Here is a 27,354-nt window from a genome sequence, read left to right as displayed (position 1 = left end):
AAAACATCAGAAGTCCTGGGACCATGACACACAGAGAGCTCTCCAGATTATAGAAGATAAGATCTTTTGATGATAGAAGACGATATATTCACCATTTCCACAATTTTACATTGAGGAACATTATTCTGAATATTTTCCACAATTTATAGACCCAGTTTTTCTGCTGACTAATGAACTTCTGCCCATCTTCAATCCTCAGAAACTCTGCAGCTCTAATATGCTCTTTACACCCAATGGTGTAACTGATCTGTTGGCAATTAACCTACTTAGTTGTAAAACTGAACTTCAGCTGTTTCTTTTTAGTGCTTCTTAATTTTCCAGCCTTTTGTTGTCCCTGTACCAATATTACAGAGAAACTGTACTTCTGTTGCTGAGCTGATATTTTTAATAAACCAAAGTAAAACGTCTCTGTTTAAACATTTGATGTGTTTTCTGTGTGCTGTTTTTACCCCTGTGCTAAAACCAGAGCGGTGTTTGGGTGCAACTTCAAGTGCATGAAAAATTCACGACGTTAAATTCGGGAGGAATCTATAAGTGTCTCCAGCTTGCAGCAAAAGAGATCGTTCGTGCAAGTACGCTAAGCATGAACTGTTTATTTACAAAAAGATAAAAACTGTAAACTCAGTAAATCAGTGGTGTGGTATGTACACTTGAATGAGCAAGCAAACTGCCTCTGGCCATCAGCCCAGAAGCCTGTCTGCCATGTGGAGGAGAGGAGAAGAGAGAGAAATGGTGGCCAGGGTAGTTCCCTGTATACTCGAGGCCACAATCAGCCCTTGATGACAGATCCAACCCTGAATCACATGACCCGAAAAACTGAGGAGGGTCATCATAGTGAACCTATAGTGGCCAACCTCACCCTGAAAACCTATTTGTACATGCAGCACACTGGGGCCATGAAAAAAAATCTAATAAACACCAAGGATAACGTTGGATACATTTACCAGTATTAAAGACTGAAATGATGCTGGTATGGATAAAGCTGAAGAACCTGACCAAGATGAAACAGATGGAGACAAAGATCCTACAGAGCTAAAAGGACAGCTTGAAAAAACAAACAATGACTCACCGAGATAGTTCAATAAAAAAGTAAAATGTCGCACTCAAAGTGACAAAAAGAGTGCCAAGAGGAGAAGAATAAAAAAGGAAGCAAAGGAAATCTAAATCAGGTTGATGAAGGACAACAGAGGAAGAGAAAAAAATAAGGAGAAAATGGAAAGTGGAGAAAGAAAGAAGACGAGAGGACGTGAGCAAGCAAGAATTTGACCTCCTTTCCATCCATCGCTTTGGCCTTTTATACCAGGTTCAGCCAAAAGTAATGTATGTGACTGTAAATGGTTACATTATGTTCCACCTCTAGAGGGCACAACTTGGTAGTCTGTGTGGCTGAGCTCAGGCAACAGTTTTCCCTTTAAATGGACACCAGTAATAAATATCAGCTAAATGGGGCAGTCGTCATTTGTTATAACACTGCAGTGAAGTCTATGATAAAAGAAAAACAATGCTGATGTTTTAGCTAACTGCTGGGATCACCAAACCTCAATTATGCTGTTTTTGGCAGCAGGAGGTGTTTTTTAGGAGAGACCTGACACCATTTCCAACACCACGACCACATTTTCTAACTAGCTGGTGGAACATGGTAGAGCACTGAGCAGTGCCATGTGTTTTCTTCAAGTTGTTACTGTACACTGCGTCAGAGGTTACATACAGCAGGTGGGCTCCCATTAAATATCACACAAACAGGGAACTGTTTGCTCTCCTTTGCACCATCATTATTTAATAAGAAAATAATATGTTGTGTTTACAGGTTATTCAACTGCCCCCAAGTGGCAAAACAACAAAACCAATTATTTATTTATTCAGAGAGAGACTGGCTATACGCACTTGTTTACAGCGACCACAACAAGATATTCATGGAAGACAACAAGAGATGCTCGATGAGGAACAGCCTTAATAAAAGCAGCCACAAAAATTGCCCCCAAACCAGAGCAACTGTTTCTATTGAAATACTTTCCATGCTAAATTATACTAAAATTATATAAAAACGCCTTTTACCAAGCACTTGGTGACAATGGGAAGGAAAAACTCCCCTTTAATACAAATAAACCTCTGGCAGAACCAGGTTCAGGGAGTATCAGCCATCTGCCACAACTGGTTTGGGGGTGAGGGGAGGAGGACAGGACAAAAACACAAATCCACCCTAATTAAAAGTAGGTCAATGCCAGGAGTGGTCAAAGCATATACATTTAAATAATATCTGTTTCTTTTTTTCTTTCCAGCTAACGTGTAACATAAAATGCAGCTGTAAGAAGTTGCAGCAGAGGCCAAAACCTGTGCTCTACAGGAACCAGAAATCTGATCACAGAACAGATTAACCTGAAAGCTACTGAACACAGACAGACTGTCCTTGAGTCTATGAGGTGAGAGAGGAAATGACTTTCTTCTTTCCTTAATCCTCAGAATGACTGCTATGTTATCTTCTAGTATCTCACTCAGCAGCGCTTTAAGCAGGAATCTCACAGGGCAGCAGTGACTGGAGCTGCCATCGAGGCAGCAGTCAGTGTGATAATTGTGCTGCGTTGCTGGCAGGACTGCAGGAGCAGTGTTTGGGCAGCAATTCAGGGCCTTCATCTCAGTCTGGGACAAACTCACAGCCATGCTTAATCTCTGTCTGACCTGTCAGGTTCTGTCACACTTTCACCACAGGAGCACTGTAGGAGTTTGTGGGAGGCAGTGTGTACTCATTCGTTCAAAAATGTCTTTTTTTCTAGCGTAGGTTGCTTGATTGACCCTGATGGCAGCAAGAATTTGTGCAGCACGAATTTGTGCCTGGGTGATGAATGCATCATCTTGGACTGAAAGACCTCCAGGTTAACTGTTTGCCATCAAAGACAGAATTACGATCAAATTACGTTCACATTTCCATAATTTAAAAAGGAAAAATAATTTGTTTTCTAGTTTGTACTGCTAATAAAATCCAACTATCGCTGATCATTATCATCACAAGGAGGAATTACATGCAGGATGTGTGGCTAAATAGGATATTTTAGTGAGTTAGGGCTCCATAAATTAGCTTACACTAGTAAAGTACAAATTAACTAAGTACTAATATGAGTTTTTTGTGCCACTTCTTTGATTTACTGAAACAACATTTCTTTATGATGTAGGAAAACTGAGATGTTCAGTTGAAATTGCGTTTCTTTTGCTTATATTAAAATATCTTAGTGATTAAATGTGTAAACTGCTTTAAAATGACAGAAAGAAAGTTTTAACTGCTCTGAAATGATTACGACATGTTTGCACCTCTCCCTAAGCCAGGCACTGCTGGAGGTTTCTTCCTGTTAAAAGGGAGTTTTTCTTTTCCACTTACTTAGAGGCAGTCGTTTGATTGCTAGGGTTTTCTATACTATAATTCCAGGGTCTTTCTCTTATATTAAGCACCCGGAGGTGAGTGTTGTCGAGATTTGGTGCTGTATAAATAAAACTGAATTTAAGAAATCTATAGCCTTTCTGTGGGTTTTCCAACATCAACTTGGAAGTGCATAAAATTTCAAAATAAAATAAATGCTTTCAGTTGTCTATTCATGTGCCATGTGTAGTGCATCTTGTTGATTCTGCCAAACAGGCTGACTCTGAGAGGATTTCTTGAATGTAACATAAAAAAAAGAAGCAAACGCTTTCAGAGATGCTTTGAAACACCAATGTGGTGTTAAGAATGACTGACTACATTAATTTTAGTATATCTAAAAGCGAAACTATGGTTATTTTCAGGCTTGGTTTGAATATTTTTCACTTCTGTAAGTTATATTTATGCTGCAAGTTCAAACATAAAAGCCTGAGTGAGACTTTCCTGTAATTGTGAAATGATTTGTGCTAAAATGAGCAGGTCCTCACGGCTAAGCCTCTGAAAAGAAGCTGTGTGGTTTATTGAACATGGTTTATCATTCTGATGTACTTTTCAGCCCATATTCACATGCACATGAAATGGCTGTTACAAAAAATACCAAATGCTGCACTCGAGTCTATATATAGATGTTCCAGCCTTCTCACTATAGCTAAAATCAGATTACCCAGCTCATCATGCAGCTCCTGAATGTACAGAGAATTAAAACTAAATGAGGTGAAGATACATACGCCACCGAGGTACTCCATAGTCTTCTCTCTCTCTCTCTCATGTGTGTGTTATAGGAGGCTGAAATCTTTTTCTTCGTCGAGCATCTTTATGCATTTACTGTAAAACACATCAAGTTCACCTGTGTATGAAATGTACCACACAAATAAAGCTAACTTGACTCCACTTTTATCTAGTTCACACAAGCAACTTTGAAAGAAACGAGAGGAATTACCTGTGACGACTTGAATCCCTGAGCAGAACAAAGGTCTGTAAGAATACATCCTAGTACATCTGGACAGGAAGCAACTCTCCTCACAAAGGTATGGCTCTGTCTGTCTTTTGAATAATTAAAAGGTTTCTTGTTGCTCTCAATTTATGTAGTGTTGATTAACACTGCGTTTGGTTTTGTCTGGGATAAATCTATGTAATGCTATGTACTTTATTTCTAGTTCAAAGAAAATAAAAAACGGTGTGATGGTATCACAACAGTGTAAAGCACAGATTATGAATAAATATTTCCTACATACATCATTTGCATATACAAATTCTATAAAAACAGTGTAATTTATCATTTATAATGCTTATAACAATAAATAAATATTTACTTATATATCTTTAAGATGGCAGTGCAGTTCTGTTCTATTTTTTCCCTCTTTTTCCATTTCCTCTCAGAAACTGGCTCTCCATTCAAGCATGGACTGTGCCACTGTGACAGGTGGGGACGTGGCACCCATGGGGAGCAATGGAGTCACTGCCACAAGGTGTTTGAGCGAGCCAACGCCAGCAGGAGAGGGGGAAGCACTTTAATGTGCTCCATTAACAATCAATGAATTAGATCATGCGAATCAGCTGTCAAATACTGACTCTTGAATAGGGTTGAATACGGTAGACTGTTATAGTGGTATATGTGGAAATGGTTTGGGGTTTATTTATTTATTTATTTTTTATTGGCTAATTAAGTAAATGTTGTTTTTAATGTTCATTCTCTTTGATGTTCTCTTCTGCAGCATCTTGCTGTTCGGAGATGAAGCTGACGCGTTCTTGTGTAAGCGAGCCACAGTGAGTTCAGCTGCAGTGCCATATGCATGGTGATGATGCCCTGTTTTTTTGATCATATATTTATGAGTCATGATTTTTGCATTGCGGGAGTGAAGTAGTGAGGACCTCGATGGCACCCTCAGTGCATTCCTGTACTGCACCGGGAGCAAAGCGGCACATTGGCGTCGTGCTTTATTTACCGTTTACACTGTTGGCCATGAAAAGGTCACCGCTGTGACTAAAAAGGTCACGAAGTGGGTATAGTAATGACTGGGCCTTTAATGGCAATGTGGATGGGATTTCAAACTTTTTTAAAAAATGGTTTAGCTGTACTTGACAAATTTGCATTGGCCCCCTAACTGCAGAGAGACAGTTAGTGCTTGTCTTGGTCCTGGATGGCTGAGGTGATTTACCACCGCAAAGGAAAGTAATAGTCCCCAGACACTTCTTTGCTAGCTCCAGTTGCATTGTAGTGTGTATAATGCTTTCAATCGTGAAACCACAGTGGTGCAGTATCACGTTTACAGCCTTTATGAAATGATGTTTAAGTCCCCAGCAACACAAGCAGACTACTTTGCTCTGTGAAAATACCAGGTTTTAGGTATGGTTAGATGGAGTTAAAGGTCAGATAGGGTTAAAGCTCAAAAGTGACTATTGTGCAGACTGTTTTTGCTTAACTCAGCAGGAATTTAAAGCTGATCTAGATGAACAAAGGGCAGAAGGGTTCAGACATTTCAAAGCACAGAGGCAGCACATCTGATTGTAAAAACTTGGTGATCAGGAGAAAGCGTCACTAATTCAAAACCAACCTGGCAACAAATGTGTTTCCTGCAAGGATGGAGTTTTGACTTACCTTTACAATGATGATGCCATCAAGCAGCGCAGTGTTCAGAGAAAACAACCTCTGATGGAAGCAGGTGTCAGGTGTGGCATGGCAAGTGTACTCCGGCACATGTGATGCATGGTTTGCTCATTGCCCATTGCTTGGTCATACTTTGTACAAGTCCTACAGTTTTTCACTCCAAATTAACGATATACATTGAATCTGAAACTAGTTCAACCCTGACTGCTTCATTCTAATACTGCATGCACTGAGGCTCTTATAGACGCTGAAGGTTATCCCAGGTTCCAGCATACAAGAATCTGTTGTGAGTAGAGGGAGACAGCTGCTAATGTAATGCAAGAAACTGAGTCCAGAGACATTGTCAGTGAGAAGGGCTTAGATGTTGTCCTCTCTAGAGATGATGTAGGGACGACACCAACATGGAGATTTTTCTAGGGGTGAGTCAGTAGCCACTGCTACTCACAGAGAAGCAATTAAAGCTGGACTACAGTATATAGCAATTGGCAGTGCAGCAGATTATATTATACCAATGTAGCTTGAATGAGTAGACAATGGCAAATTTAAACAAGCCTGAATGTATAATAAGTATACATCTCCTCACTGAGGAGATGTGGGGAGAAGAAGGAGATTAAGAATTCAGCAGTTGTTCCAAAACCAAGGTTGATATAAATAGATTATGATGTCAGAACTATAACCTGTTCACAAAAATAGGATTTCAAAACAGATAGAGTCTAAAAAAAAAGTCAGTGTGGAAGTGCCTTAAGCCTGTAGTCTAATGGCCATGAGGGGACGACCCCTCTGCTGGCAAAAAGGCTTTTATTGGACAAGGTGTCTCTGGTGTCCCCCTGGTGCTGTTGTTCCTGCATCGTCATAATAATGTTGGTCCAGGATCAGCATTGCTACTGACCAGTCACATTGTTGTGATGTCATAGGAAGAAAAAGAAAAAAATACCCTTGTTTATATAAAACTCTCTTCCGAAGCAAATATTAAGGATTTCACATGTTTATTTATTCATTTATTCAATATAACAAATATTTTATCAAGTTAGGTTTGCTGTCAGCCAAATTTAAGTTACTCATGTTGGTTTGTTTGTGATCATTTGTAAGATAGCATTAGCTAATTCTTGGCTAATGCTAACTGATTGGTCAGACACGATGTAGGGACAACACCAGCATGGGGATAACGGCCAACTCCCTCGTCTCGCTCTCCACTCTTTGATGTCTGTAAGTAAGTTCCTGTTGAGTTTACAGATACATTTGATAGTTTCAAGTCTTATTCAGGACAGCATTATCATTTTGTAAATGTTTTAGCACATGGCTACCTTGCATTAGCAATTTGCTTCCATTTGAGCAAAAGCAGCTGGAAAACACGCTTGTCTGAGAGCTGGTGACGTCGAGGTGGGGGCGTAACCATCTTTTATATACAGTCTGTCAGTCTGCCTCTCAGACTCCCAGCAATGAAGATGGGAAGTTCCTTTCAGCACACTAGAGTTCATAAGCTAAAGCCAACAAAATGACCACTGAGGAACTTTGATCACATTCTGTAAGTATAGAGATACTATATTCTTTTACCAACATGGTACATTTCATGTGCTGTAAACAACAAGATAAAAATAATCTTTAGATTCTGGGCTGTAGTATGTTCGAACAACTGGCATAGGCCAACTTTTGCATTCCTTATTCCTGTATTTCCTTATACTCATGTCCTGTTTCCAAAGTCTGACTGTGTGTACACTTTAAAACAGTGTTTAGCCTAATAATCACTGGAACAAAATGAATCAATAATTTGTCACAAAACTAGCCAATCATTTGCTGATTCCAGCTTTTCAGAAGTGGAGATTTTCCATCTTCTCATAAAAAATATTTTTGGCTTGCAGACTGAAATGAAACATTTGTTTAAAATATGTCAACTTATGCACAATTAGACACTGTGAGTGCATGTGGAGTCAGCATCTGTCGATGACAACTGAAGGACATGTATCTGGTAACATATACATTAGGGCCAAAGTATTCTTTTAAATGTCCTCGCTGCCTCCAGAAGCTGTCATTATGCTCCACTGGATAATGATGGAGGGCTTTTCTCAGTTGCATCCGGGTGTCACTGGCATTGTTAGTCACGGCAGAAGTGTTGTTAGTCAGTGCTTTAGAAATTTATATTTGAATAATATTAAACCAAACTGAAGTTGTCAGCAGGACCTCGAAATCACCCCTTGCTATGAGAACGCGTCCTCATCTGCGCTCATATGATTGGAATGACACAATCAAACATCAGAGGTCACTGTTGTGCTTCAATGGCACTTTTAATAAAACAGACATTTCATCCTCACAACAGCAATGTCTGGACAGAGAGGGTGAGGGGAGGGGGGGCTGGGTGAGGGTTCCCTCTGCTGATAGGCTGGTTGCTCCTGATAAGTGAGAGGGAATTGGATAAAGAAAATTGAACTGTGCTCCCCACAGTGAGGGGAACATGAGCAGGCGTGTGTGTGTGTGTGTGTGTGTGTGTGTGTGTGTGTGTGTGTGTGTGTGTGTGTGTGTGTGTGTGTGTGTGTGTGTGTGTGTAAATGTGTTGAACTGACTCATCTTGGCTGGCATTTATTTCTCCTCCAGTGTCTACTAAACAACAATAATGTAGCAAAGAGAACCCGGATCACAACCATGCTCGCTCCCCTCTCCCTCACATATTTACAGGAAAAATTAATACATTCAGTTAATTCACTAAGTAACAAAGCTAATTAATGTGTGTGTGTGTGTGCGTGTGTGTGTGTGTTTTTAGCAGAAATCACATGGTTTCACATCCAGTTTTCCAAACAGACGCGTCTTGCTTTTCCCATTCCTACAAACTTTACCCACGGTCCCATCATTAATTTTTCTACTGATGAAAGACTCACACAGAACCCCCCGACACCCCTCTCCCACCTTCCACCCCCCTTTTTTAAACACTGTCAGATCCCACTTGCCTGTTTTTATAACTATTTACAGAAGCAGCATTCTAACCGTCACAAAAACCCACCCACCCGCCAGTCTCACTCACCCTACCCTGTGCCAACAAAATCCTGGTCCCACCCAATAGAGAAAAAAAAATTATATATATATATATATATATATAATGACACCTGTCTTGCCGCCCCGTTCCATACACTACCCACATCTTACCCTGTTCTAAAAGAGCATGCCAAGTTTAACAATGAACACAGAAAATGTCTCTATACAGAAAAAAACACCCTTAAAAATGTTTTTTTTTTTCTTCTTCCTCCCACAATGGTGGACATGGACGTAAGACAAGATTTTAGTGGCAACAAATAATCGTCATCTTGCTCCATTTTGGGATTTTTTAAAATTAATTAATTGATAAATTAATTTTTTTTGGTGCTGACAGGGACTGGTTTTAGTCAAAAGAAAGTCCTGTCATTGGGGTTTTGGGGGGCCATGTTATGAATAGTGGGAGGGCAGTTTTTCAGGGTCTCTGAGGCAACAGTTGGCCTTGGGGCAGCTGGGAAGGGTCACAGGTGTTTTGGAAGGGAGGAGAAGAGGGGTACAAGGGGAGGGGCAGGGGTCGTCTATATTATTTTTGTTTAGTTTATTCTTATATTTTGTTTTGCTTTAGAGTCAGAGGTGGCGGGGACTTGGGTGGCCGTTGTGATAGAGCTTCTGCTTGATGTGGACCATGTTGCCACTGGAGTCTTCCAGCTGTCTGAGCTGGGCTCGGCGACGGAGGTCTCGAAGGTTGCAGAACTGGGGCAGCCATGACCAGGATGGAGTATCTGAAGAAGAAAGATGGAAAGAAGTTACGTGTGACTGAGTAAGTCATTTATTTTTTTATTGGAAGTCATAATTTAATTTGTTTGTAAAAGTGCAGAGGATATGGAATCACACAGGCCGATTTACCTGCTCAACCACCAAGCTGAAAATACAAAAAAAGCAAAAATGTTGTGGGTCGTTAATAACCTAATCCCTTTCTTCATCTGATTGTTGATAATTGTTAATATCTAATCAGCCAATCACATGGCAGCTAGTCAATGCATTTAGCCATGGTCAAGACACCTTGCTGAAGTTCAAACTGAGCATCAGAATGGGGAAGAAAGGTGATTTAAGTGATTCTGAACAGGTTATGGTGGTTGGTACCCGACAGACTGAGTATTTCACAAACTGCTGATCTATTGAGACCTTCCTGCACAACCATCTCTAAGGTTTACAGACAATGGTCTGAAAAAGGGAAAATATCCAGTGAGTAGCTCTCAAAAATGTCTTGGTGTTAGAGGAGAATAGGCAGACTGCTCTGAACTGGTAGCAAAACTTAAGTAACTCAAATAACCACTTGTAGCCATTAAGATATACAGTAGAGGAGTAGAGGTGCATGCATGCACCCTGAATGCACAACATATATAAAAATTTGAATCAAACCAGCTGCAACAGCAGAAGACCACACCTGTCAGCCGCAATTTCCATAGCCTCACCAAACGTCGTCTGGTTTGATGAGCCTTGATGTCTGTTGCGACAAATTTAATGGTAGGGTCACAATTTGGTGTGAACAAAATCAAAGCATGGATCCATCCTGCCTTGTATCACTGGTTGACACTGCTGATGGTGTAATAGCATGGGGGTTTTCTTGGCACGCTTTGGGTCCCTTAGTATAAACGGAGCATTGTTTAAACACCACACCTGAGTACTGCCTCTGACAATGTTTCTCCCTTTTTGAACAGTGTAACCATCTTCTGATGGCTACTTTCCAGCAAAATAATGCCATGTCACAAACAATGCCATTTCACGAAGCTTGAATCATTGCAAACTGGTTTCTTGAACATGACAATGAGTTCACTGCACTCAAACAGCCTCCACATCTCAATCCAATAAAGCACCGGGGATGCGGTGAAACGGGAGAGTGACATCATGGAAGTACAGGCAACAAATGTGCACCAACTCTGTGACGCTTTCAAGCCAGAATTAGGGCAGTCCTTTTAATGAAATTACACTGAGGTTCTGCATCAGTTGCCAGTCATTGATTATAGTACAGTAGGATACTAACAAAATTCATTCAAAGTACTTTTAGCTGAACCACTAATCGAGATAAAACTATAGCAACACATAGATCCCCGAATTCCTATATGTAACATGTTAGTGTTACATATAGTGTCTCCGGACTACAAACTCTCTCTCTCTACTTTTAAATCACGTTTCAAAACCCATCTATTCAGAATTGCATACACGTCATTATACACCTTAGTCCATTTTTACCGTGCTCAGCTTTTATACTTTCATGCTTGTTTTTTCCCCCTCTCTTTCTTGTTTACCTTATGTTTAAATTTTATTTTGCCATGTTTTATTATATTGTATTGTTGCTACTGATCTGTGCTATTGTAAGGTGACCTTGAGGGTCTTAAAGGCGCCTATAAATAAATTTTTTTTATTATTATTATTATTATTATTATTATTATTATTATTGTATGAATTTTGCCCTAGATTCAGTTAAAAATTAATTTAACCCTCTCTCTTCAACTTTCAGGTTGTACACTTAAGTGTTTCAAGACAAATATTTTATTATTATCATTATTATTATTATTAGTAGTAGTAGTAGTAGTAGTATTCAAGTCTTATATGAAACATAAATAGGAAATGTTCTATGGGAATGAGAAATTAAATGTGAAAACAGATTGTTTTTTCTGTGCCGTTTCTATATGTAATGGAGGAACTCAGAGTTTGAGCCTTTTAAAAGATCCAAAAACATGAACATGTCAATATTTCATATAAAAACAGCCAAAAGACTGAGCTGCTGGACAGTGGGACTAAAGAAAATGCCTCAGCGATGATGCTAACACAAAGTATGGGGACGTGAGTATGTGGTTTATATTATTAAGCTGCACTGTCATTCGCACATGCAGTTGTGTCGATGTAAGCAGCTGAATGCAGGCGTTTAAAGACACCAAAGCCGAGTAGCTAGACGACACACTCATGAGCTCAAGACACACAATAGTGTAAAATCCTAAAATCCTTCTTAGCCTGGTTTTCTGGTTCTAAATCCAGTTAGAGTATACAAGACATATCAGTAACCAGACACACAAGCTGGACTGATCTCAGACCCATGAACCTCCTTTTAGCTTGTTACTGTCATAATCTTTCTTTAATAAACTTTTTTGAACTAGAAAGAAAGAAAAAAATCAAGAATCTGTACTTACAAAACCAACTGAAACAATTTTTTTTTTTTAAAACCCTTTGTGGTAAATGCCATTAGTTTATACTGGTGAAATTTGCCAATACAACCTGCATGATGACTCTTTGGTGTGTCTGTTTATTAGGATATTTACATGAGTGTGAGTCAACCTCCTCCACAAAGTGTTGTTTGCACTGTAATATCTGCTGACAAATACCCTCCTTATTAGAAGAATTAAATAAGACAAAAACTTATCAGGAGGAAACATTCACTCTTCCAAAGTATTTGGGGCTCTTCCTGAATTATCTACAATCCAGCTGCTAAAATTGATGTGACGTCAGTGTCAGTGATATCTGATGATCTATCTGTTAGTACATTTTTGTGATTTCCAGACGTGTTCTAAAGCAGTTGTGCACGATAAACATGTTGCAATGGAGAATTATTTCTTAAGATGATCCTCAGTCGACTTTTTATTTGTTTGCTTGTTTGTTCTCTTTATACACATCTATGCATTAATTGCATGAATTCAGTAAAGATATTTGTGGGGAAAAAAACTTGAAATTAGCAAACTGTGCTGTGGAAACTGACTGAAAATATAAATACATTTTGGCCTGACTCACACTGGCTTTAAAAGCAAAGGTCTTTTGTCCTTTAATAGTTTATATTTTTCATCCTTGGAGACAAGATGACGAGAACCGTGATGGCTCACGCGTCACTTTTCTGCTCTGAAATGGACAAAATTCTGGGCTAAATGTTTCGATGGCCAAACGGGTAAACTTACGGTGTGTAATAGTCTCAAAGATGGACGAGCTAAATGTAACAAACAAATAAACAAACAAACAAAAAGAGAATCAGACGAGTAATGTTCCTCTTCCGCCTGGTATAAGCATGAGTAATGAAAGGAAAGGAAATGTGTATATATATATATATATATATGTATATATATATATATATATGACATTTCATTACACATAAAACATAAAATAAAAATAAAAATAAATAAAAGAAGTCAGTTTATGTCTGTGAATTTTGCACAACGATGTTACATTTTTATTTTGTCTTCACCACAAATGTAGCTTTTTATTCTGTGGAGCAGAGGCGAGCTGTTTACGACGGAGAAACCGAGACGAGAATTAAAAAAAAAAAAAAAAGAAAGAAAGTTTGAGATATTGCATGTGAACTGTAAATGGCGTCACTCTTCAAGCGCGCCGCGGCATTGCCCTTGAGCTTTCACATTTGTGCTTCGACTGTTGCATCGGTGACTGTGTCCTGGCATCGCTGCCATACACCAAAATGGATTTCACATATGACATTATACATATTTAAGACACAACGGATCCATCTGATTCCACCCAATTAGCAGCCATCACATCACACGTACAGAATACGCGTCTCAAAGGCCGACCTGCCGTGAAATTTGTGTCTGTGCCGGGAAACAAAGTAGAATTATTTTTTTTTAATTTAAATTTTTTTTTTGCAAATGCGAGGTGCATAATGTGAGGAGGGGAGTGGCGGGGCAGACATTTGTGCTTGTCAGGTTATAAACTGGAGCCGGCGAGGCGGCACGAGGTCCACAGAGACAGCAGAGAGAGAGAAGGAGGGGAGAGCCCCAGACAGCAAACCCAGTATAGCAAATGGCCCTGCTAGAGGATGAGCAAGAAAAGAGGGGGTGGTGGTGAAGTTAGGCAAGAGCTGGTGGTGGGGAGGGGGGACTGTGTTCTGTGGATGAGAGGAGGTGAGGAGGAGAGGGAGAGAAAGAGAGAGTTATTTATAGCTGTGAATGGGTATGCTGTCCACAAGGACTGCTCTGAAGGGTATCCAAAGGAAAAGGGGCAACCAAGACAGGTTTCTCTCATTTGAATAAAAGGATGGAGGTGGAGATGGAGTCCGGAGGAATGATAATGGCATGGCAGGAGAAGAGGGAGGCAGAGATACAATTGTTATGCTTTAAATTTAGAGCGGCGGCGGCTGGGGGTGGGGTGCTAAGTCATCGTTTTCTCAATTTGTGTGATCGTTGTTGCGTTTTTTCCGTTTGGCCTTTGGAGTTAGGCGTTCACGGCAAGGCAGCAATAACAGGAAAATGTATTTCCAGCAGGAAGCACTGTAAAGGAAATGGACAGGAGTAGATTCAATAAGTGAAGAAGAGGGGGAGAGAGGGAGGAGCTAGACGAGGAATTAGGAGGAGGAAAAAAGGGAACAGTGTGCATCTGAGTGCGCTGTGTATGCGTGAGTGCGTGCATGTGTTTGTGCGCATGTGTGTGTGCGTTTCTCACTTGCTATTCCAGCTGCTCTCTCACTCGTTCTATTTTTAGCTTTGGAGGGGAGTTTGTGTGTGTGTGTGTGTGTGTGTGTGTGTGTGTGTGTGTGTGTGTGTGTGTGTGTGTGTGTGTGTGTGTGTGTGTGTGTGTGTGTGTGTGAAGTGGGGGTGGGGATGTGACAGCATCTCCATCCTGCTCCCCACCATCACACACACTCTCCTCCCCGCTCTGTCAGCCTCACCTTCACTCCTCATCTCGGGGAGGCTAAACGAGTGTGACCTAGCACCGGCACATACAGAGAAATGAGGGGTATTCCCTCCGAGTGCCAAAAAAGCCCAAACTATTCTCCCCATTCTATAAGTGCTGCTAATGAATATGGATGTTCTTCTTTCCTTGGGTGTTTTTTTATGATGATGCATTTTTGCACTGTTGTACTAATGCACTGCAGAAAACCAGCATTGTTCTCACTTCCATGAATCTGTGCAAAGCAGCAGCAGCCAGCAAACATCAAAGCTTTTACTATTTGAGCACGTTGTTCATTATAAGCTGCAAACGAATGGTAAAACCTCCACCCTAAAGCCCCATATTAGTGCATTTTAAAATCACTGTCACTCTTTGATCAGCTCTTGACAGATTCCCATCCCGCCTGGGGAGCTTTTCCATGGCGGTCCCAGTATCCAGGTCACATATCACCTACTTTATCCTGAAAACTGAAGATCCAGGCCACCTCCTCATCGTGGGGCCTGCCCCAAACTCTCTGTACCCGCTACAGCATAGAGACAACAGGATAGTGCAGTTTTCTCCATGTTTCAACATTCAGCGTCTCCAAACTCGGCTGAATTGCAGCAAAAGAATTGTTAAATGTTCATGAGCATTTCCTCACATGACTTCAATCCTGGTGGGGTGGGAAAAGGCTGAGAACCCACCATAATCGTGAGAAACTAAAGCACTGCAATCCAGTAATAATAATACCCAGCTCATCACTGAGCATCTCCCCCGGTGCACACAGATGAATCGTGTGTTTCACATGTTTCAGCTCGGCTCTCTGCTGAAGACGAGCTGTGAGGGACTTCATGCTGTCATGTCATGATTTCACACGTGCGTCTAATGGCTGTTTAACTTTGGCACCACTGAAAGCTTTTTCCTTTCTTTGCTCGAGCCCGCACAGGCACACAGGCCTAACGGTGCCGGCGAGCTGTACAGCACATGTTCTGTCTCATTAAATCTGCCGCATTTGCTTTCTTTTGCAAAAGTAACATGCATCCTTCATCTGTCAGGAGGAGATGGGGAGAGAAATGAGACAGATATTTCAGGGAGGGAGAGTGCCGACAGAGGATGGAAATTAAGAGGCAACTATCACACTCAGTTGGATTTAAACACACGGTATGTGGGAATGTAGCATTCACTACAGCACAGCAGATGGTGGGAGTGAAGTCATCTCACTCTCTGTTTTTCAAGCCTGGTTTAAACCAGTCTTGGTGATTGCTGTGTGTGTATTCTTACACATATGGGTGACAAATTAAAAGAATAACTGACAATAAAGACTCGCTTTAATACCTGTGAAGCCATTTAGCAACATCTCCTGCCCTGTGGATTGCTTTCTTGAAGGTTGACAATCTGGGATATCTCTGATTTGCAGTGACCCATCATGCTAAGTGGATACAACAGAGCATCACAGAGGCACTGGATCCCTTCACTGTAGGGCTCACAGATTCAGGATTTTTCTTTGATTTGTCACCCATCACTGTGTCTCACACTGATGATCACACCACAGCAATGTTTGCTTTAAAATAAAAAATAGTTTGGTCAGATTTCCCTCATTAAACAGTTAACTTCCAGCACTTCCACCGCATTCATTCAGTGTAATATCAGCGGTGACAGTTTTCCTTTTTGTCATCCACTGCGCCGATGCTCCCACGCGCTTCATTATTATACTTTTAAGCAAAGATCTTGGAGAGCCAGAGATATGGCACTTGATGAGCAAGGATGGTAGTAGAAGTATAATTTCCAAAGGGGAAAGAGCTCTTTAAAACCATCATTTGGAGCAAAGTCAGAAACTTTATAAGCATTTTTATCAGATTGGATTAGTGACTCTATACATGCAGTTTTTATGTCTTAGTGACCATTGTGATTAAAGCTTATTTAGGCAATGCTTCAAAGTAACTTTCCAAATAACAGCCCATTTCAATGTTGCTTCCAAGTGGCAAAACTTGCTGCTGGAAAGACTATTAGAGTATCCATGTAATCCAACTCACAAAGTTACAACCTCCAGTTACACCTTCCTCTGAAATGCCTCTCTTGTTAGCTTTCTCAAGTGCACAGTGTTGTATAGTGTGTGGTGTACACTGCAGCTCTATTACAGATACAGAATGACACACGCTAACGTGAACTGATTAGTCTGTGTGTCTGTGTTAAAAGCATCTCAATAAACACATATTTCATGTTGCTCTGTGTGTGTGTGTGTGTGTGTGTGTGTGTGTGTGTGTGTGTGTGTGTGTGTGTGTGTGTGTGTGTGTGTGTGTGTGTGTGTGTGTGTGTCTGAATTCATGTGGAAAAAGGTACTTCCTCTGAAAAGATTGCTTTAACTGACTGATATTGATTTGAATTGAACTGGCCACCTCATATCACGCCTGGACTCCATTTAAAAAGGTTTCCCGACCTTGCAACTGCTTAATAAGCGTCACAGCCAAATGGAGCGCAGCCATTCTTTGTAGTTCATTTAGTCTGGTGACCTCACGTAAATCCTAGGACAGCTCCACCCACCTTCAGCTGAAGAGGAGGTCTAATCAGCATATTACTGGAAATACCTTCAGTGAAGGTTTTTTTTTTGACATTTTTTAATTTTTTAATATGTCACAACCAAAATAACATGGAAGTATAATGATGGCTGAATTTGCTTCAGCTGCTTTGGTTTCTGGGCTCTGATCTTGAACGTGCTGGTTTAATATCACACTCACATGGCTAAGTGGGAGAGATGAACAGAACAGAGGATCTGTTGATGGCGTTGGCTGATATGTCTACTATGAAAGACTCATAATCAAGAGCCCAGATTCATGTTTTCTGTCAGTGTAGCTGGGAAAACACAACTACTTGATCACAAAGATGTTCCAATAGCAGATGTAGGATGTAGATTTTGTGAACTGTTTTTCATTGTTAATGGTAAACATAATACATGTTGGAATAAATGAAAGTTATATGAGAAAATAAATACCACTATGGAGGTCGCAACAGCTTCCCAAAAGTGAAGCCAAAATATTTCTGTGCTGCTGACATCAACTTCCATTAAATCCTGTGTTAAGTGGGGCATCGGCACAATGTCCCCAGTTACTACAGCGCAGACACTCACAAGTGCAAGATGGCAGCTTTTATTTCTGAGATAAGTTGGCTTCACTTTTGTACATAAAGAAGAAGTGTTGATGCATCATGCACCTTTATAGATATGCTATGGAGCTGTGATCAAAATCTTTTGAATTTTAGTGTCTAGTTGTCGTTCTTTAATGAGTTAAATGCTGGAGCCGCTTTAAAGCTGTCAGTGTATACTACTCCACTAGCAGAAACTCTGGAAAGTCAGTACAACTAAAGTTATTTTAGTACACCTTTGCCTTTTACACCTTTGTAAGTATTTAAACCAGTTATTTGAATATTTTTAGCACCATAGTTGTGGTGCAAAGTGCACAAAAAGATAAAACGGTCTTTACTTTTTCTGGAGTTCCTCGCGAGTCTATCCTTGGTCCCTGATTGTTCTGTAATAAGAAGCTAGTCTTGGGATGTATGACTGTGAGATTCCATTTTTATGTAACTCAACCAAACTGTAAAGCAAAATGAAAATGTCAGCACAGAAAAATTTCTCACAATATACAAATCTCCACATAGCATTATTAATGATGTCATGTAACACAACCAAAAATGCAGGCCTGTCATTAAAGGTTTTATTGAAGGAATGAAGTTTTATTTAAGAAGGGGTGTTTATTAAGCTGAGATTTCTTTTTCTCTCTTTTGGAGCCTCCATAAGGTCACGTTGCTCTAGATCTGCAGCCATTGTAGAAGAGACATCAACATATTACAGTTGTTTCAGAGCACTGCTCTCAGGCCAATCAATCAAATCTACCATATTACCTGAATCCTCATCTCCATTTAGAGCCTACCTGTTAATTGAACAACTGATATGGTGTGACTGGTTAACCCCATGACTGCTGCTTGAAAAATCCCTGTTGAGATCAGAACCTTTTAAATGACAAAGTCAATGCATCTCAGGCTTGCAAAGTTAGGGTTTTCCTATAGATCCACTCTGAACACTCAGCTTTATCTTTAGCACTGCCATACATTTTCCCCAAAGTTTTGTTTTTCATTTCCTCTTGCGCTGTTTACTTGTTTTGGAAAAGTGTTACGCATGTTCATTATTTATTATTAGTCTACACTTACGCTTGGCTGAACTTTCAAACAAGGAAGTTATCTAGCCACGAATGTCATAATCATAATTGTTAATTTGCTAAGTCGGACCCTGCAAAGCCACTTTGTCTAGTCGTCCCAATTAAGTTAAACCGAATGGAGGTTTTAATTGGAGGTTGCATCATCTATATTACATATTTAAAATCCCATTAATATTCTGTTTTACTTGCATTGCTATTTTGCTCTTATAGCATCCCCAGTGAGATAATTAAAGCTCTAATTTATCACAGACGCTAAACAGAACTTTTCTGGGTGAGCCATTTATCCAAACACTTGATGTAAACCTAGCCCTAGACTAAAAGGACACACATCTTCCAATGCAAAAGTAAGTAAGTTTAAGTCTAGAACTAGGCTTAATTCTTGTCAGGTAAACTGAGCCTAAATATGTGAACTTTAATCCAAGCGAAGATGTCAGCTGTTCAGTTTGGCTTAATGCTAACACAACATTTGGGCTCAGAGGCCGATGCTGAATAACATACCAGCGTGCAGCAATAGACACAAGTGATTGCACTAATGTATTTAAAAATGACATACCTGCAGGGAGTTTAATGTGAGTCAGCAGTTTGGGAAAGACAACATTAAAGAGTGATTTTATGTCGTCCTATCAAGTAATGAGCTGAATACATCCCGAGCATAGAAATTACACTTAATGACAGTGCCATTACATGAGCATATGACTGCTGTTTCCTGCAAACAAATTAAGTATTATTAGTGAAATAAGGTGTGAGATATGTAGACTGTCCAAAAAAAAAGAAGAAGAAGAGGACAGCCGTTTAAATTTAGCTTCAGCTCAGCTGGTGCGTCTGATGTGCCTACGTCTGAATCATCGCAGCTGGAAGGTTTCGCTGTGATTTTTTTCCAAGAGGTCGCAGTAAACTGAGAAAAAAATCAGCAAGAAGAGCCAAAAGTGGGCCAAGCAATGGGGGGTAAGGTCATTTTCCAGAGCTCTACCAACTGCTGTGTTAACCTGGCAAGCACTTAGAGATCCAGATACATGGCGGATAGTTAAACGAAAAGATCTTTCTGCGTTTTTGCTAATACCCTGCAATAAAATACACGTTATTTCATTACATATTACATTTTTTTCCAGTCTTTCAAGCATTTGTGCCTCAGGATGTTCAACTAAAATGAATAAAAACTTATATGATGTTAAAGTATTGCTGAGCTTGCGTATAAGCAGCAGATAAACAGCAGGCAGCGTCCATCTTACCGTAGTATCGGCTCGCCCTCCAGGCCCTGACGGCACAGTGTAGGACTCCATCCAACCACAGCAGCAACCAGCTGATGCAGAAGCCCAGTAGCAGTCCCAGCATTAAGTCCATCTCCTGCTTGGTCACACTGTCACTCACAAAGTAGTTCTCTGAAGAGTCCACCAAGGAATGGTCTCCATCGTATGGGATTACATAGTGGACATGATGCCTGGGGGCGAGGGCAGACAGGGCAAAGTGATGGAAGAGTTAATTATGCTCTATGTTTGCATCTTATATAACCCTTCTAACTAGGGGGGGGTGTCTGGAGATTTCTAAATTATGATAAGATTGCACAAATCCGCACTTTGCTGTTAACCCCAGAAGCCTTCTCAGGGAACCCATGGGTATCTCCGGGCTGCACTTTAGGCAGAAAAATTCATGGCTGAGTTGTGATTTTTAAATTTGGAGAAGCAGCTCAAGGACTGAACACAGAAGGGTTTCTGCCTCTCTCAGTGACGATAGTTGAAGTGCCTCTAAGCAAGGCATTTACTCCCATATTCTACCAGCTCAATAAATGCCTTCCTGAGCAAATAGGACAGGTATATAATGCAAACTGTACTGGGGGTTCTGGTGTGATCTTGTAAACATCAGTTTGTTTGTTTTTTCACTTTACTTTAGAATTAAAAGTGTAATTTAAAGCCAAACCAGCTCCTGTTAGAAAGTCTCTTTAATTTGCTCCAAATAAGAGAAGCAAGAAAGAAGGCAATTTTATTCCTTTACCACAAATTCACAGGGTGCCCGATTGCTACTAAACAGGTGTTCACATCTCACAGGGGAACGCATGGAAATGTTCCACCCATAATGCACAGAGAGGAAGAGGACAGCTTATGCTGCATTACAAGTAAATATATATAGAGAGAGAGATAGATGGAGAAATAGAGAGATAGACAGATACCAGTGTATATGTGTATATATATATACATGTGGAGAGAGAGAGAGAGAGAGTGTACACACACACACACACACATATATATATATATATATATATATATATATATATATATATATATATATATATATATATATATATATACAGATACACACAGTGGGATCTGAATAAAGAATAAAAGAACATCCATAAAGCTCTGCACATCCACTACTGTAGCAAGTAACTAGCTATGGCTATCACATTGCCTCATTGTCCAGAACTGCCCTCCCCGCCACTGTAAAATAGATCCACTTGATGTGAAAGCCTCACTATACAGGTATTACCTGGCCTCCTGGGAGGGGATGAAGGCGTTTTCAATATAACAACACAGGCAGCTGTCTGACAAACACGGTGAAGGAACGCAGTGGGAGCTGAGAGATTTACCTGTTGGAAGTGAGTCCAGATGCACTCACACTCTTTGGGACATTACTTTGATAGCAGGCATGGACCGAAGGAGGTTTGTGAAGACCTGCTAGACTAAAGACATGCTGCAGCAATTTAAAATAGCTTCTAACTTCTGTAAATCTGAATGGCTTGCAACTGTTTGATTAGATTTATTTGTCTCTGACATTACTATAGTTAAGACTGTTAAAAGTGCGTTAAAAGTTAAGGTATGACTCTGTTCTCTGTATCATGAGCAGCTACAGACAAACACAAATTTGAACTTCATTAATGTAAATTCCACCCACGCTGTGTGACTGACAGATAATCTCTGGACACTGCGCTGTCATCTTGCAGATGAGCACCTGAAGCATCTTGCTAAAGAAGTATGACCACATGGGGGATCAAAGCAGCCTCTGAAGTCCATTAACAGGGAAACATCTAAAAAAAAATGCTAAGCAATGTGTAATGATAACCCAAAATGTCTATCCAGATTCATTTCTTTCCCCTGAAGAAGGACCTTGCTTAAATACTTGTAAGTTTCTTGTAGCACATAAGTTTTCTTGTGCACCTTTTTTCCCTCCCCCAATATAAAAAAAAAATCAGGTCAAGAATTTTGTGTCTAAACACGCGCAGTCCACTCCTGTATCTTCCCCGTCACGGATGCAGCTGTTGTAAGGCCAGGCTTGAGCCCATCATAGATCCTACAACCACATCCAAAACAGAGCATGAGCACTGCCAAATAAAATGACACTGGCTGTGTCCTCAAGCCTGATAAGGTGAGCACTGTGGGCGTTCCGACACCTCCACGCCTCATGCATGGAAGGGCAAGCAGGCGAAGCCAACGCTCTGCTCTATTCATCCACGTATCCCACGTTTCTGCTGTTTGTGTGAAAACAGATGACTGGCTCTCATTCAGGAGTATTTCCAGGTCAGTGAAAGACACTGTGGTTACCTGAGCACTAGCAGGAGGAGCAGAGGTTTTACTGTGCATACTGTTCATTAGCATGGAGGTTTATTTGATCACTTATGTGAGAAGGTTTTTTTTTTTTTAATTATTATTCTTTTTGCATTACTTTAAAAGAAATCCCTTTGGCCTCTCTCAGCAGTAGCAAACATGACATGCCTGTCTAAATATTCCAGGAAAAAAAGCCCATCAGTGATGCATCATCTCATCTCAGAGCTGTACCCAAACATGCATTTTTTTTTTTTTAATTTTTGGCCTTGAGTAAACTATATCACATCACATGTATTAGACGCCTTTCAAAACTTTGACTTGGACAAGCATAATATAATTGCCTATGATTGATGATGACCCATTTCTGGATTTAGAGGCTAAGAAAACACACACACACACACACTGTGGAACTGCCCTCTTAATGCTGCTAATGAACTGCTAACACATCAGCCCCCTCACTGCAGCATGAACACTATGGGCTGCTGTTTTCTTTGAGTGTGCATCTGTTCAGCTTGCACCAATATGAATAGTGAAAATTCTCCCGTCTAAAGCCTCTGTGTGTTCTTCTAGCTGCTTGTCTGCAGAGCACAGACCAATCAGGATCCAACATGAGGACACTATAGGTGTGCACCCGTTTGTAAAATAGGAGTCTTACTTTAAATCCTGCTCTAATATTGTTGCCATACCCTAAGGCACTGAGGAGAGTTAGGAGGAAGAAGAAAGAAACACAACACAGTGCCATGGCTCACCCATATATCTAGCCTGTGTCATATTAAGTGCTTAATGATGATGGAAAACACGTAATAATGCTCATTAAATCCAAATTAATACATTAATGAGTGTCATGCTGTTGTTTTTCCACACTTCAATCTCCGCTCTCACCGTGACAGCAAACAGGTAGGCTGGTGAGCAGCCAGCTCCCTCAGCCCTGTAGCACTTCCTAAGCCATAACCACCTCACTTCGGCACTTAGGATCATAATTGCCCCAGCAGGTTATATTCTTGCCGTGTAGGCCTGCGTGTGAATAGCACGGCGCACTTGATGCTCAGATTGTTTTTGAAACGGCCTCACATCGCTCGTAGTTCATTACCTATTTATGGCTCCGACATACACCTTCGTGTATGGAGCAAAATCAGAAATCCTCACCGCCACCGGTGGTATAAAAAAAGAAATAGAAAAAAGCAGCACACGGCGATCAAACGTGAGATCGAGCGAATAATAAAGGGTCTGACAGTCGCTATGTAGCCTGTGAGAGCGCCGACAGGTTTGGCTTCACCGCCGGAAATCTTCGAGGCCTCTTCAGCAATTAAGAATGGACGACTAAAGAAGAGAACACACACGCGCGCGCACACACACCATGAAGCACACCATGTAGCACACCATGTTTAACCCGAATATCGTGCTGGATGATGGCATTTACCTTCCACAGTTGCAATGACAGACGCGGTCCTCCCCTCGTAGATGCGGTAAGATGTAGTTGTGAAAGCGATCCAGTAGTGCGTTCATGTCCATTAAACAGGCTATCGCCTGCAAAGAACCATTCCAGTCAGCTGGGACATGTCAAGCAATAGGCTAGGCTATTACCACAGACAGCGAATAATTCTTTTCATTAGGTGCTATTAGGATAAATAACAGCAGGCTATAAAGACCACAGAGACATGAGTGAAAATAGTCTTGGCAGATCCTCCCGATTCTAAGAGGGGGGACTCTTGCCTCAAACGGACTTAGATTATTTATTTATGACGGCAGGTAATTATAGGTAGGCTAACCTACTTCCTCGTGTCAGTGATAGGCCTGCTGTAGTTTCTTGAAAATGTGATAGGCCTACATTTTTGAGGCATTTCTGTCAAATCGGGAGGCTCTCAGCCCCAGTGAGGAAATAAGATCGTGGCCGAGGGAGGTGAAGGTGTCTTACCATTACAACTGAAGCACCAAGAATCATAAAAATCATGGTGGTTGTGATCATATGCATCAAAACTTCCAAACTGGCCGCCGTCCTGTTGCCCGGGGTTCTACCCGCGGCGGTGGAGACGCTCCGGCTGGGCTCTGGGCGCTCTGTCCCGGCAGGAGCCGCTCATGGAGCCGCCGCCGCCGCTCCTGGCTCCCCGTCCCTTCAAACTGCCCGGTCTCCCTCCGTCCCCTCCTACACACGGCAAGCCGCTAGCCTTCACTGCGCCCTCTCCATCCAAGTATCCTGATCTCCCCCCACCCCCCCACGGTAGGTCGGATGCGGCTGCCGCTCGATCCAAGAAGGCAGTCTTCTCCTAATTACCGATGCAAAAGTGATCCGTTCCTTCACTCGCGTCTCTAGCTGTATCCCAGTTTAAAGAAACCATAAAGAAAATGAATGAAGGATTCCCCTGATATCCTCTACGGAGTGCCCCGGTATCCTCTCTCCCTCCTTTCCTAAGTTATTCCACACCGGTTCTGCGCTTCAGATTAATGCCGGTGAATCCTGTCCTCCATGGGAGAAGACGGTCGATTTCTTTTGCCTGGACGTTTCAAAGAGCTGCACCAACTCCTCTCACGGCCATCGCCCTCGTCTTTCTCGGAACGCTTGGCAACATCGACACGGGGTCCACACAGCTCCAGTCGGGAACTAGACCCACCCTGCGCCCCGAGTCCACTCCGTATCCAGCAACGGCAGCTGCATCAACGCCCGGAGCCAGGATTATCCCATCCTGGCTTCCAGCAGCTACACGAGCATCCACTCCCACCTCTAGTGCATGCGCGCACGCACGCTTTCGCGTTCGCGCGTCTATGCGCGCGAGATAGTGTGTGTATAGTGGGCGGTGTGAGAGGGAAGAACTGCAAGCCCGTTTTAAGGCAAAGGCCTGTAGGCTCGTTATTTACAGGACACCGGCAGAGGCACCGATGGCACTCGTCATCATGATTTAACCTGCTTTATCCCCACAGTAACCCCCCAACCCTAACACACACACGCCTGCCTTGTGTTCTACTTCTCCTCCAGACACTGCTGCTCCTCTGTTTCTGACTCTGCACCATTTCTGCTCACAACATGCCGCTTGTTACATTTCCAAAATGAGCCTAAGGTTAAAACTTGATTTGGGGTGTCATTTGGATTACTTATTTAGGCTACAGTGGAAAGTGTGGAAATTCAGAAAATGTCAAAACTTCTGCAAAATAGTGATAATATTCTACTGGTGGAAATAATAAAGGCCAGTGGTTTCAAAGACTAGTTCTAGTGTGGCATGACATCTGTACCATGGCTCACTGAGCTCACTGAGTTAACATCCTGTTTGATGTATTATTTGAAAGCGTCTGCTCTTATTGTCTCCATGGTAAAAGTTTAAAGTTGCCATATAGAATACAGAAATGAGAGGTGGAACTTGCAAGTATGCAAACCATCAAATCAAAGGAAATATATAACTGTCATATCCCAGCCTGCAGCTCAAATATGTATATCCAGATTTCCTGTATCCCTCAAGTACTTCCCCGAATAGTCTGTATCGCCAACCTAGGTACCAGAGAAACAACAAACTGACAGAAAAATGTGTCATAAAAACCAAGTAATCACTCCAGGGAAGGGTGGCTGTTTCAGCACCATGGACAGCAATCATCCCAAGTAAAGTAGTGAAATGGACTTAACCGTTGTACAGTATTCCAATTTTCTATGCATGCCCAAATAAAATCTAAAATACAAATACTGTAAAAAAAAAATAATCACTAACCACTGTACTCATACCCTTTGTCTCTGGTGGAGCAGATTTTAAAAACATCTGCTGTAGTCACCCACAGGCACACTCCTGCTAGTGTTACTTCATTTCGACCTCGCCCCTCATGAAGAAACTGCAACCAAGCTGGGCACCAGTGTAGCAGGCTCTAATTAAAATCTACAGGGGGTAGAATGGGGGTAATGTAAACATTTAACTGTAAAAAAAAAAAAAAGGACTTGAAGCCTGAATGGTCACGATTATGAGTGCAGTTGCAAACATGAAGCTGAATGCAAATTTACTACAACTGAAAAATATTTAAGTGGCCATCCCATCCATTATCAGGCAAGTAAATCAACCTTCAACTGGATTAAAATAAAAGGACACAACTATAATGATAATATGATAAAGCTCCCTCTTTGTAGCAGTGGATGCTGTGGTGATCAAGTTTAAATTCAACAAACTACAGAGAAGAAGAAGAAGAAGTGGTGGCTTGTGGGTCATAGCCATGGTTTGCAGATGTTATCCATGCAAACAACCTTATGTCATGTCAAAAAAGCCTTTGAGCAAGGCAGTGAAGCTGACAGAGATGGTATGCTCTCTAAAAGAAGACCATAGACTTGGTCCTTTCTCCTTCTCCCTTATCTTTCCTGCTTGGCTTCTCATGTCTTTTGTATAGTCTCGCTTATTCTCTAACCCTAAGAGAGTCTCCCAGACTTGTTCTCTAAAAACCTAAAGAAGAATTATGGATTTGATCAACTGGTCCCTTAACGAAACTGACAACTCCTGGGCTTGGGAGAGCCCGATTGTCCTGCGGAGATGTTTGCTGCTGGATACTTGATGGTCGGTTGCGTCGTGTGTCTGGCGACACTCTCGATGGAGGACATTGAATGACATCTACCAATTCGGAACCACGATAACAGAGTTCTGGCTGATTGGAGCTGGCTTGGACCTGGCTTATCGAAGAACAAGAAGCGGCTACAGCTGTTCAAAATCCCACAAGGCTGGCCGACATGATAGACGATGGGCAGGGCTGTGAGTACTCAGACTGTGTTTTTGAACGCAATATGGACAAGATCTTGGAGAAGCTCATGGCTCTGCTATATGGATAACATCTTGAAGAAGAACAACGGGAATTGAGAGACTTGATGACCAGTGACGAACATTAGACCTACTGTAAAACTGGAAGCAGTTTGTTCACACTAACCAAAACAACTACCATCTTCATCTCATGCGGCCCCCCTGGCGCCAGCTGGATGCTCAAGGCAAAAGCTGACGGGAATAACAAAATTCTCCCTTAGATAATAAGACTGTG

General features: G+C 41.4%; 1 protein-coding gene across 1 annotated transcript; it reads right to left on the bottom strand.

Annotated features, from left to right (window-relative positions):
• Positions 1–9,034: 9,034 nt before the first annotated feature.
• On the bottom strand, positions 9,035–25,106 carry tmem240a (transmembrane protein 240a). Its single transcript, XM_063463390.1, has 4 exons — positions 24,281–25,106; positions 23,786–23,892; positions 20,059–20,267; positions 9,035–9,757 (listed from the first exon to the last, which is right to left on the bottom strand). The coding sequence occupies exons 1-4, from the start codon at positions 24,335–24,337 to the stop codon at positions 9,603–9,605; spliced, it is 528 nt and encodes a 175-aa protein (XP_063319460.1). The 5' UTR covers positions 24,338–25,106; the 3' UTR covers positions 9,035–9,602.
• Positions 25,107–27,354: the final 2,248 nt, after the last annotated feature.

The sequence above is a fragment of the Pelmatolapia mariae genome, linkage group LG20 (genome assembly GCF_036321145.2).
Source record: "Pelmatolapia mariae isolate MD_Pm_ZW linkage group LG20, Pm_UMD_F_2, whole genome shotgun sequence".
In the NCBI taxonomy this organism is placed as follows: domain Eukaryota; kingdom Metazoa; phylum Chordata; class Actinopteri; order Cichliformes; family Cichlidae; genus Pelmatolapia; species Pelmatolapia mariae.
The sequence above is the reverse complement of the archived record's forward strand: the minus strand, read 5'-3'. Positions and strand labels throughout refer to the sequence as shown.

Excerpts from the sequence above, each read along its gene's own strand:
- tmem240a (XM_063463390.1), bottom strand. The coding sequence starts at position 24,337 with ATGCATATGATCACAACCACCATGATTTTTATGATTCTTGGTGCTTCA. Across the intron at positions 23,893-24,280 it reads TTGGTGCTTCAGTTGTAATG|GCGATAGCCTGTTTAATGGA; the intron begins GTAAGACACCTT and ends GGTTCTTTGCAG. Across the intron at positions 9,758-20,058 it reads GAGGGCGAGCCGATACTACG|ATACTCCATCCTGGTCATGG; the intron begins GTAAGATGGACG and ends TTTCTTCTTCAG.